General features: G+C 39.5%; 1 protein-coding gene across 2 annotated transcripts; it reads right to left on the reverse strand.

Annotated features, from left to right (window-relative positions):
• Window positions 1-526: 526 nt before the first annotated feature.
• On the reverse strand, window positions 527-11,433 carry rad9b (RAD9 checkpoint clamp component B). 2 transcript variants are annotated; one of them, XM_015049131.1, is made up of 11 exons: window positions 11,256-11,433; window positions 10,910-10,980; window positions 10,579-10,716; window positions 8,587-8,701; window positions 8,296-8,395; window positions 7,779-7,885; window positions 6,177-6,283; window positions 5,274-5,338; window positions 4,986-5,108; window positions 2,991-3,195; window positions 527-1,413 (listed from the first exon to the last, which is right to left on the reverse strand). In XM_015049131.1, exons 1-11 carry the CDS (start codon window positions 11,287-11,289, stop codon window positions 1,276-1,278), a joined length of 1,203 nt encoding a protein of 400 aa, XP_014904617.1. In that variant the 5' UTR covers window positions 11,290-11,433; the 3' UTR covers window positions 527-1,275. The 2 variants fall into 2 exon arrangements, with proteins under 2 accessions (XP_014904617.1, XP_014904616.1); XM_015049130.1 differs by lacking the exon at window positions 11,256-11,433 and having other exon boundaries at window positions 10,910-11,050.
• Window positions 11,434-12,605: the final 1,172 nt, after the last annotated feature.

The following is a 12,605-nucleotide window of genomic DNA, read 5'->3' on the forward strand; positions in this document are numbered from 1 at the left end:
ATGGGGTGGCATCCCTTAAACCCCACAAATAAAAAAAAAAAAAAATAAAAAAAAAAAAAAAAGCTGAAGTTGGTCGGGTGACCAAAAAAAAGTATTTTTGTAACTTTGTTCGCTGCTTCAGGGTAGCTTAAGCTGTGGTTCAGTTTCCCCCTCCTCCCCTCTGCTGTAGGTTTTAATAGCGATGGTCGTCGTGTTTCCATTACGCCACAAAGATTTGCACTAGGTGTGTGTCTGCGACTTTCTACCTACACTTAGTAAGATGTCACTGTAAGGTTGAGATGTTATGACGTGCCTTGTATCAGGAGATGTTGATACTGGCAGACATGTCCTCTATTAGTCACCCAACTGAGCACAGAGCCCTGAAACTGTAAAGTAGCCATAGAGATGAAACAGCTCTGCTGTCTAAAGATACTCTTTTTTTTGTTTTGTCTTCTTAAAATCTACCACTGTGTTTAGGTCAGGATGTCGGGACTAGTGATGATCCCTGCTTCAGAAAACCGTCCCTGTGAATTTGTCATTTGTTTACAATCTGCACTAATGAAACAAGTTTTTTTTTTTTTAATTTCCCCTCCCCATACACCGGGGCTGACGATAAGGGCTGCAGAATTGGGTGTATTAAGATGATGACAGTGGTGGATACAATTGTGAAAGTATAAATGTTGGAAAATCTCAGCCGCGTCGGCTCAAGCTGTTCAGTTCTCCCAGTCGTCTGGCTCATGACTCGCACCTGCACCAACGCTTTTCCTCTCAGTCTCGTCTTTCAAACACACTCGGTCGACCGGAGCGTGTATATACGGTGTACAGTTAAATGCAGATCTGAGTTCTGGGGGGAAAAATTTGAAATCTGTAAAATATTTAAATAAAGATAATATTTATTTATAATGTTTTGACTATATTTTGTTTACAAAAGTTGTTTGTTTGCTGGTATGTTTTTTTAGTAAACCTGCTGGCTGTTGCTGTGGATCAACAGGATAACATCAAATCCAGGAAACATTTTGTCGAACATCCTCCTACATTCCACAGGTGGCTGGTTTGCCAATACCGGCGGGTGTGGCAGCTTTATGCTAACATGTTACCACAGACAAAACTAAGAGCGGTTGCCATGTCTACGACATCAGGTATTGGAAAAGAAGCTTAGTAGAAACTGTTAATATAACGCTAAATATCTTAAGCGGCAGATTGATACTCAGTTCAGCGTTCTGACTCTGTGAAAGCATTGCTTTGTTTCGAGCAGAAATGAAATCACAAGTTCAGAAGAATGACTTGTGTAATCTCTCACAGTGCAGGGCTTCTCGGATGGTAGTCATCAGTGTTTTCTTCCTCATCGCTGTAATGTGCCAGGACAGGCAGCTGGGCAGCACCACCATCTCCGTCTTGCTGAGAGGACAAGGCGTTGAACAGCAGGAAACAGACCTGACAGGGAAAATAGAACCGTTAGCTGGTAACATGTTGGGGAATGTCCTCAAAATGCTTCTAAAGCCGTGTGAAACTAATTCTGCCACTTGCATTACAAAAACACTCAAAAGAAAAAAAAAAAAAAAGATCCAGGCTTTTACCACATTTTGCCAGTCAGTGTAGCAGTTTGATTGGATCATAGATGTTTAAATGTATTGACAGTCATAGTTTGCATATAGGAGCTGCAGAGAGCACGTTCAGAAGACGAGAGGCATGTAGAAAAGAAAAAAAGGCTCCTAGCCACAACTTTACATAAGAGCAAGAGAGGGAAGTCAGTGGTTTGGGCCTTGCATGTCTCTAAATTACCCTGATTTGCATCTTTCAGAGCTTTGACTTTTCAGGACCAGAAACACTACAAGTTCTGACTTTGTGTAATTAAAGTTTGAAAACATGAAGGAGCGTCTCCGACTTCCTTCTCTGATCTTCCAAACAAATTAGCTGCAAATGCAGCTTTTCTTAAGCTTCAGGTTGAGCTTTGCACATTCAAAGTCGTTGATCAGCCATTGTTTAGTGACTAATTTTACTTAACTCATGATTATATAACTATGAAAGAAAAAACATTTTTAAAATGGGTGTGTGGATTAATACTGAACTTGTGATGGAGCATGTCGAACAAAATAAGCTTTTATGTAGTACTCTACAAATAGAACCTTATAATAGATCAAATCACTTCAGTTTTATCTGTATACAGCCAAATTACATGATGATTAAAATGTTATTCAATTCCAAATAAGTTATCTTTGAATGAAGGGACATATTCATATTTTAATAGTTTTTTTTATCAACACATTACGCTACAGCCGGCCCTTTAAAGGGGCAGTTTCATGTAAAAGTCTTTTTTGATACAGTTATTCTCTCATCAAAAACATACTTGGACTGTTGCTTTGATTCTTTCATGCATATTTAAGAAATCTTTTAATCTCCATGGCAACTACTCAGCTGTTCAAAGCGCCTTGGTGGACCTAGCGAGACGCAGCTCCTCAGAGCTGCAGGAATTAGCAAAAACCTGGTGGAACTGAGCATCTACTGAGCTGATTATGGGAGCTACTTCTCAGAGAAACACTGGTAAAAACATTAAGATGTTAATAGATTAGCCATGTTGGCTAACGCTGATTAGCCAGGCTGAGCTTTAGAAAGAGCAGGAGTTTCTTAAAGAGACAGAGGCCCAATTTCAAGGTGTTAAGTCAGGAACGCCTCTTTTAAGTCATATTTGATTTATACACCATTTTTATAACAAGTGAGGGTAACATGGTTACATGACTATGCTGTAAAATGGCACTATGTGGCTGGAAAACACATAACACCTCCCCTTTAAAGACTTTCTTGATCTTGATGTGACCCTTAAAAAAGTTTGACTTCTCTAACTGTATGACAGAGGAATAAAGCAAAGCATCAGAGTAAATGTAGGAGAGAAAAATTGAACAGAGGGGAGGTGAGGAATTACAGCCATATGTCAAACGTCTCCATTATGGTCCAAGTAAAAGGAAAAATATCAGAACAAACTGAAATCTAATCAAACAGGAAGAGTTCGTCACCTTAGCGGATGCAGGGCTTGAGGAGGAGCTGCTACATTCCTGGCTGTCTACCCTGAGGCAGGTCGGCTCCCTGATCTCAGAGAGACGCATTGCACCGGGACAGCTGATTACAGGGATGCCGCGGCTGGACGGAATCAGCTCATCAGGAACGGTGCGACTCCTGCTGCCTGGTCCCTGAGACACAGCCACAGGCTGAGCTGGACACCTGAAAACACCACAGGATACGTTTAACTCTTACTAAACAGTCTGTCCACGCTGCGTAACTGCAAAATAATTGCTTTTACAGAGAGCCATCGTGTGTCAGCAAAGTCTGACTCATGAGCATGTGGATCCTCACTGAACCCGCTGAGGACAGGCGCTTGTTAAACTGGAAAAGTGTGACGAGGTATGTGGAAAATAAGGAAGATGTCCAACAAGTTAATGACAGAGTAAAGGCTGACAAGAAACCAGTCACTGACCCCTGACTGTGCTGAAGTACAGCATTTTAAATAGTGCAAGAAATAAAACAACCCTCCGCATTGTGAGACTTGTAACTGTGATATCGCTCCTGAATAATCCGACGTCAATACCGATTAGCCACATTTATCCAAATTTGCTAGAAAAACTCAAGAAATTTTGAGATGAACCTAGGAAATTTTCTAGGAAAAAACAGGAAAATTTCATAGTTTGGAAAGTCAAAAATTTGCTAGAAAAAAAACTCAACCAATTTTGAGATTAATAAGAAATTTTCTAGAAAAAAAAATATTTTAATATCTGAAAATTTCCAAGTCAAAAAAAATTATTGCAAATTTTCTACTGTTCAAACTCAGAAATTTCCTTTTTTTTGTTTTCTAAAAAAATTCTGAAGTTGATCTCAAAACTCATGAATTTTTTGGCAGAAATTTCATTTCTTCATCCATTTTCTTTACACCCTTGTCCCTTAGTGGGGTCAGGAGGGTTGCTGGTGCCTATCTCCAGCTAACGTTCCGGGCGAGAGGCGGGGTCACCCTGGACAGGTCGCCAGTCTGTCGCAGGGCAACACAGAGACACACAACCATGCACACACACACCCCACCTAGGGGCAATTTGGAGAGGCCAATTAACCTGACAGTCATGTTTTTGGACTGTGGGAGGAAACCGGAGTACCCAGGGAAAACCCACACATGCACAGGGAGAACATGCAACCCAGAACCTTCTTGCTGCAAGGCAACAGCTCTATCAACTGCGCCACTGTGCAATTTACTGGAAAAAAGAAGAGTAAATTTCCTGGCAGAAATTTACTCTTTTTTTTTTTTTTTTTTTGTTGTCCTAATTCGCCGTCGTACAAGACCTGAATTAGATGTTGTGTAATAACAACCAGCTGGAGTTGGAAAAGAGTGAGGCAGGCTGGTGACACCGGCAGAGCGGGTGAGCGTAGAGGAGCTGAGCGGATTACAGAGCATCTCACTGGCAGGCTTCTAACCTACGCTTGGCCTAGTTTCTCACTCACAGACTCTAGACCGGCTGCAGTAACGACACACCCTATTAGGGGGCTAAAAACAGCCAATGAGGGCGATGAGACTTGGTGGAACGCCAAGAGTGAAGGTCAGATAAAGTCAAAGAGTGAAGACTGATTTACAGAATCTGGCAAAAGTGTTCAAACCCCTTCAAAGTCACATTTTATCACTTTGCAATCACAAACTTGAACATAATTTTATTGCTACATCAATATAGGGTTGTAGTAATGATGAAGTAGACGGAAAAAAAGTTCTTAAAATATTCTGGAAAGTGTGGCATGCATTTTTTATTCATATTTTTATTCAGCCCTCTTTTGCTCTCATACCCTAAAAGATAAAGTTCAAGGTGCATGGTTAGTTTTGCGATTACTGTATGTTCTCTAGGACAAACAGATTTTGAAAACCAGCAAGCGGCGCAGATGTGATGAGGACAAAATCTGGTCAGAATAATGTCAAAAACACAAATCTGATGGATGCTGGGTTGTTCAGTCAGTGGTTTTACTGACACTATACCTGTTACCTGGGTGTTTTTGGGGTCGGGGGTTCGGTTGGTTGAGAATGGTCCCTGCTGTCAGAGTTCGTGACAGTTGCCAGCAGCACGGTGGCTTCAAGGACCATGTCCTCCACAGAGAAGCACACAGGCCTGCAGACAGGGACAACTTTACCACAGCCAATCAAACAGTGAGAAAACTGCTGAAACGCCCAGACCCAGTAGTCAGAGACAAAGAGGTTTTTGAAATGGCCTAGTAATACCTCCGTATCTTCAGATATGGTTGCAAATTAATCTAAACAGCATGATGAGACTCACTTTCCTGCTGCATCGAGGTAAACCGACACTGGAAGGCTGCGAGACTCCGCAAAGGACAACATTCCCTGAAAAAACAGAACAATCGACTCAGACACGCTCCTCTGAGTGCATGCCATGACTGTAGCAATAACAGACAAAGAAAAAGCATCAATTCTTGAAATTGTGACTAACTCAGACTCAAAGCTTAGTTTTCCAGACTCCAGAAGATGGCGAGACTGGAAAATGAGGAGAGACTCCCAGCGGGGGGTTCAACAAACATTCCAAGACATTAGGGGACAAGAGCGGTGAAGGGTAATGCAGGTCAGGTCTCGCTAACTGGACCAGAACAAAGAACGTCCCTTCAAATTATCAAATGAAACATGAACAGTTACTCATTCATTAAAAAAAAAAAAAAAAACAACTATGACAGACCATTCTGTCTTTCTAGATTTTCCTGTTTAGGAAATGACAGGCATCTCCTAGATTCTGTGTTTTATAGTTAACTCACATTACTGAGTCAACAACTTGAGTTAAATCGGTTTGGATTGAAGAACTGGATTGTGTAAATGATTCCTTTTGTCATGTTTCAGTGGTTCAGCAGGTGCGTCACTATAGCCTCTCTGTTTGAGCTAAAACTAGGCATGACAGTAAATGGGACATTTTGCTACTTAGAAATACTGCCACCTGCAGGTGTGAGTTAATATCTCTTAAGCCAAATGTTTTTGATCATTTTTGAGAAAAATTTGCAATAAATTCACAATTTAGCGCAAAGGACACTAGAACTATCACCTCTGACACAGAAAAGCCCCTGATGAGCCAGACACACACATGCTGTAACTATGCAGCACATAAACACACAGATCCAAGCTACACACGACATACTCAAGTGACAAAATAAAGACGGTACTAAAATAGCTCACTTACCCTCAGCTCCTTCAGACAGAAGGTTATGTCAGAGTCCAGCCCCATCTGGAAGTAGTCAAACTCGTTTGGGTGTAAGGACATCTCAGTGAACGTCGTCTTCATGGGACCTGTCACACAAATAAATCCAACTCCCTCAGTTACATATTGAAGAAACTGAAGGAGGCAGGAACTTTCTGTCTGAGGAACAGCTTCCCCATGTAACTTTGTCTCGATGACTCTCTAGACACTTATAAAAAAACTATTTAAAACTTCATAGAAACTTATAGGAGCAGCATTTTTTTTATTTTTAGATTTACATCATATTGTAAAATTATTCCCTCATTATAGACATAGCTGGAGTGCTTTTTTTTCATGCATGTTTGAGGAATCCTATAATCTCCCATGACAACCATTCAGTTGTGCAAAATGCCTGATTGGACCTAGCTTCGCCTTCAAGAATGAAGCTCCTCCTCCAAGCTGTAGTTTCCAAGCTTCCAGGCTTCTGCCTCACAGAGCAAAGCGGCCCTCCCCCACTCAACTCCTTCAGACTAGCCAGCAGTAATTAGCAAACACCTGCTGGAACTGTGTATTTGCTGAGCTCATCACAAGAGCTACTTCTGAAGGAAACGCTGGTAAAAACGTTGTTAAATAGTTAATAGAGGAGCCATGTTGTGATGACTTCCTAAAGGCATCACAACATGGCTTTAGGAATGCCATGTTGTGATGCTCTTTCTTTTTCAGAAAAAGCAGGAGTTTCTTAAAGAGACAGAGGCCCAATTTCAAGGCGTTAAATTACAAAGTAAAATTTCTTTTAAGTCATGACATATAGCATTTTTTATAACAGCTGAAGCTAACTACTTGATTGTACTATAAAAATGACACTATGTAGAAAGCACATTGTACTGCCCCTTTAAACTACTCTTTCATTCCAGTAGCATAATCCTACACTGAACATTTCTGATAAAAATCATCCCTGACAAATATTGTTACCACTTGCTGTCAGTTGTTGCTTCATTTAACCCACAACTTCATCCTTCGTTTCACATCAAACCCGCTTGGAGTGTTTGTTATAGAAACACTCAGACACACCTTCTTTTGACCAAAGCACATGATTCATGCTAAGAGAATGCCAAATGTTTATGTTTGTCGTGGTAGGACTGAAAAGCCTTCTTCGTGGTGTGGTGAACCTCCCAAAACAACCAGTTGGCATGTAAATAGAGTCTAATGGTCGTCATGGAGATGTGGTAACCCAAGATGCCAGTCCTTGCTCTGGTTCTCTTAACGGTGAACTTAGGTAGTTTCACTTCCCTTACTGTCCTGCTCAGTCTGGGTGGCGGCAAGAAAAACATGGATCTTTATTTAGGCTAAGAGAAAATAGCTTATTTTTTTTCAAGACATATGTCTTCTACAAAGAAAAAGAAAATTCTAAATTAGTAAGTAGAAGTTCAGAGAAACTCTGGGTAACTTAAAAAATCAAAAATGCCAGGTGAATTTATTATGGGGGGGAGCAATTGTCCATGTCTGTATATATATATTAAATCATAATGCCAAAATTGTCGCAACTTTCATCACATTCTGTCATTTTTTAAATTTAAAGTAAACGACATGACAAAGTCAGCACACCTTTTCCGCCCTGCTGGTAGTTTCTGAGAGTGACTTTCATTGGAGTGATGGACAGAGTGATTTCTTCCTGAAACAGGGGAAAGTGCACCACCATATCCATCAGAAGCCTGCAGGAGCAAAGAACAAAACAGATGCAAAAATCACACGACTTCTGTTCAATCAACTCATTGCCAATTTCCAAACTGTAAACTTTAAGCAGTTTCAAGTGTATTTTAGGATATATTCAGATTACCAACAGGTGGTAATAGAAAAAATGTTTTCTATTACACTGACCAATAAAAGGGTCTAATGAAAAAAAAAATCATAGGAACCAAATGAAAATGAGAAGATTAAAACAAATTTTAATGGTTTTGAATTAGTTTAGTCACAGATGTGTTAATGTCACATCTTCTGTGCTGATTTCAAAGTAAAAAGAAGCATAAAGTGTGAAATAGAAAGCTAGCTATAAACTTGGCCTGCAACCATGGACTGATGAATGGATCCAAAGGGACAAACTGATAAATTATCCAGTGCTAACCTGGCAGGAGCCTTCAGCACATTGGGACAGAGATGTGAGTCGAACACAGCCTGCAGAGCCTCACTTTCCTGGAAATGTATGTTGTGGGTTTTAATGATACCTAGAACCAGACACAAGGTGAAAGGAGCACACTGCCACCAGGTGTCCACAACATGCAACACGTCATGTGCCGCAAAAGGAACAGGTTCAGCACACGTTTTGAATTCTGTTAATAGCTATGAAACAAATATGGGTAGGTTTGCTTTTATTTGTGTAGAATTAGATTATTGTCTCAAATGCAGTGTTTCCTACCATGTCTGCAGAAAAACTGGATTATTACTCGGTCGGTGGCAGTGCTGACTGACATGTGACATCGTTCCACACTGCGTTCAATGGAGGTCAGACAGCGAAACAGTGGGAGCACAGACTTAAAAACAGACAAGAGGAGTTCAAATTTTCATCTTCTTGATTATAGAACTGCAAAAATTGTTATGACATATACAGAATAAGCTTGTCTGGCATTTATTCCTTAAAAGTAAATGCCACATCATCATTCCAAAGATGAAGGGAAACTCTGTGATGTCACAACTAGAGTCCTGCTTGTGATGTCATCAGCTCTGTATGTATGTAACAAACTTCAACATTCTTGTCATTGCTTGCTGCACTACTGACAAGTTCAGACGTTCGCAAAGCTCTTTCAAAGTTGAACATTGAGATCGTTTGCTGATCAAAACGGATTTTAACAAACATTGTTTTGTCCAACATGTCGAACCAAAGGCCACATTCCTCCAACGGTGAGACGAGACCCCAGCATGGAGCATGGAGAGCTGGACAGGATCTGCAAGGCTGGACTGAGAACAGAACGCCTCCCATTGAGTTACAGAGAGAGATCCAGAGACTTGGCTCTCTTTTGGAAAAGGAGAGCAAGATGGTTTGAGGAGAACCAAAAGCTAGTCTACGTGCAAAGAGAACTGGAGAATACAAAAGCCGAGTTACAAGGGCAGAAAAGACTCAAGGAGATGAAGAGAGAACTACTGACAGGAGACGAGTTTTCTGATTCAGAGTCTCTCAGACGAGCTATAATCGCTTCCAGGGTGCACAGCGACATAAAACACAAGATGAAAAGGCCATAAAACATCTCCAAAGTGAAGTGGAGCAGGCTAAAGTTTCTTACCAGGAACTTAAAATTACATATGAAGGAGATGTTTCTGCTTTAAGACAGCAAGCAGAAATATTTAAGCAGGAGGTAGATAAAGAGATGAAAGCTCACTCATTGAAAATGATGAGGGACCAAAAGATTATCAGTGAACTTGGAGCTGAGAAGGACAGTTTTTGAGCCTCAAGAAGCAACAAAAACTGAAGAGAAGCAAGAAAACCTCTAAAACAACTAGCAAAAAGTGTCCAGGTAAGTTCTGAACCATTTCAAGACCTCAAAATGCATCTCATGTTTTAGACACACAAAAAAACAGGGCAGTACGGTGATGCAGTGGTTAGTGCTGCATCTTCACAGAGAAGAGATCTTAGTTCTTAACCAAGCGCTTCTTTCTGTGGAGTTTGTATGTTCTCTCAGTGTTAGTGGGGATGTCCTCTGGGTGCTCCAGTTCCCCCAAAATTTCCAAAATCATGTAAATTGGGGCTATTGTAAATGTAAATTGTCCTCAAAAAAGGTAGCACTAATTTCTGGAAAAGTTGAATTTGCAAACCGTTCGGATTGGAGAAACATAAAAAGAGTAATATCCAGTGAGAGTTGAACTCTCCAAAGGTTGCCCTTTGTCACAAATTTCTAGGAGCCGTCAAGGTGTTGATGGGATCCATTTTGGTGGACTTAGGATCGCGTCTGCAAAAAGAATTTCATCTGTTAAGTGTGGTAAAAGGAACAGGTACAAGTTAAATATATGGACATGTTGGTAATTTTTTTTTGCTTTCGTTCATTAAATGCAGTAGTTAAGCTGATTATGCAAAATGGTTCTCCACCTCTGAGAAAAACTGGGCTACAAATTGACACTCTTGTTTTTTTTTCTCTCTCTCTCTCTCTCTTTGAAAACCTGACTATAATTTTTCTTGGCAGCATAGTAAAGAATCCTAACGAGACAGTGACATTTGTATTCACACAATTTTATGGGTTAAAAGCTACACACACACACACAAAACATTACAAAGGATTAGGTGTTGGCAAATAATACAGTCCGACTTGTCTAAGAACAACAGCTTCTTTTAAAGTCGTGGAAATGGTAAGGAAACATTAAAATAGCTCTTTTAGTATTTTCACAAATCACAAACTATTATTAAGCAGGCTGGATTTACCTTCATAACCAGTTTGCATTTGATTGTATCGCTGCTCTGCTTTGATGCTGATTCCAAGCTGTACTGCTGGAAGAACATAGGTGAGAACAGGAAGCAGCCATATGCCGAATGAGCAGAATTGACTGATCTCAGTGCCAGCTTTGGAACGAGAGACAAAGACATGATGAGGACAAAATGTGAAACTCATCTAAAATAACCTGAAAGGAAAACTGGTCAGAAATGGTCTAGGGAATGCATACTGCATTATGTAAAACTCCCCCATACTACACTTTTTAGGAATATATTAAGTAAAACCTCAAGTTTTAACCTAGTTTTAGTTAGTATTTCTCACCCCTTTCACCATGGGGTCCAGCCAAAGCTCATTTCCAATCCGTGACAGAGCATGGATAGCCTTACCAAGGGCTGTGAAACAAACGCCAACACAGTTTATAGTTAGCAGCACTACACTCCCATACATTTTTATAAAAAATAAAAATAAAAAAAATCACAATTTTAACGCCTTTTCTGTCTTTAACGACCCCCAGCAACTGCGATATTCAGATACGTGATTAAGATACAACTTTAGCAAAGTTAAGTTCAACTTCGCCAGCTAATGCTTAAATAAAATTAATGAAAATTCCTGTTGAAGTAAGTTATTTAAAAAAAAAAATTAAAGAAAATTTCCGCGTTATTACAACCTTTCACAGAGTACCCTTCAATGACGCAGTTCATAGTAACGAACAGATAAGCTAACTGGCTAACTATTTCTAAAAGCGTGAAGACAAAGAGGCGCGTGAATCACAGAACGTGCTCCGTAGACAGCCTACATCTGAAAAACAAACTGAAAAATGTACTTACTGTAGCCACAAACCCAATAACGACAGTGACTGCAGAAGACGCTCATATTTTAGATTAAACACACATTAACTCTATATCTTAGCATTACAGTTTAAGTTTAGCCTGTAGCATAATTTTAAACTGAATAACATTGAAAGAGACCAGGGAAATCTGTGGCTTAAATTTATGGGTTTTATTAACACAAATCAATAACACCACCCACTACTATGCATCATAAACAAAGTGTGTTAAATTCTAGTATTTGTCATCTGTTCATAGTTTTTGGAACAGAAGAATGGAGACAGCTCTGAATCACCAATACAGTTGATAAAGCAAAGGTAGAAGTGTAATTTAATTTCTCAAGACATCAAAATGCAGGATTATCATGATATCTTTTGTAGAGGTTATTAATCTGAAAACAGCACCTTTCATACTTCTGGAACTTAAAATTTTATTGTATTTTATTGGTATTTCACATTATACAATTTTAAAGTGAAAGAAAAAGATGTTTGAGTAAAACCCTGAAAAGTAGGCCATCCATGTACAGATAAATCTCAAAATATTAGAATGTCCTGAAAAATTACATTATGGAAATATATTCCTACATATATAGTCCTATATACAAATATAGGAATAATTAATAATATAGATATACAATGTAAATGAAATCAAATAAAAATAATTTAAGTACCATTTTAAGTGATTATAACTTTAATAAAAATCTAAATATAACAATAGACCAGTTAAACTCTTCCATTTTTATCTAAACAGCGGTTTACATGTGGGGATACAGCAAACTAGTCCTTTGTGACTTGGAGGTTTGAGCGTCACATTTTAAGTCAGTCTACAAATACATATTTGACTCACCCTCTGCACATCTGTTAGATTCAGCAGAGATGCAAATGAACTTAATGAGAAATCGGTTTCAAATACTAGAGAACTTACATTAACCCAACTGCTGCTGGGTCACCTTATCAAAATGCCACCAGACTTGTTTTTTAAACAGATGTTTCTTTTTCCAGGTGCCTCACAAATGCAACTTGCTTCCTCATCATAACAATCCCAACAATTCCCATCAGAGGCCGTCGATATCTGCTCCTGAAACGTGACTCTTTAACTAGCTTCCAATGGCCAAGCGGAGATCTGACATGCTTTCACCCCCGAATGTGTTCGCATTCCTAATATGAAGCAAAAAGTACCACATGGGCCAC

Source organism: Poecilia latipinna, unplaced genomic scaffold, assembly GCF_001443285.1.
Source record: "Poecilia latipinna isolate Pla-1442-1.1 unplaced genomic scaffold, P_latipinna-1.0 Scaffold927, whole genome shotgun sequence".
NCBI lineage: Eukaryota > Metazoa > Chordata > Actinopteri > Cyprinodontiformes > Poeciliidae > Poecilia > Poecilia latipinna.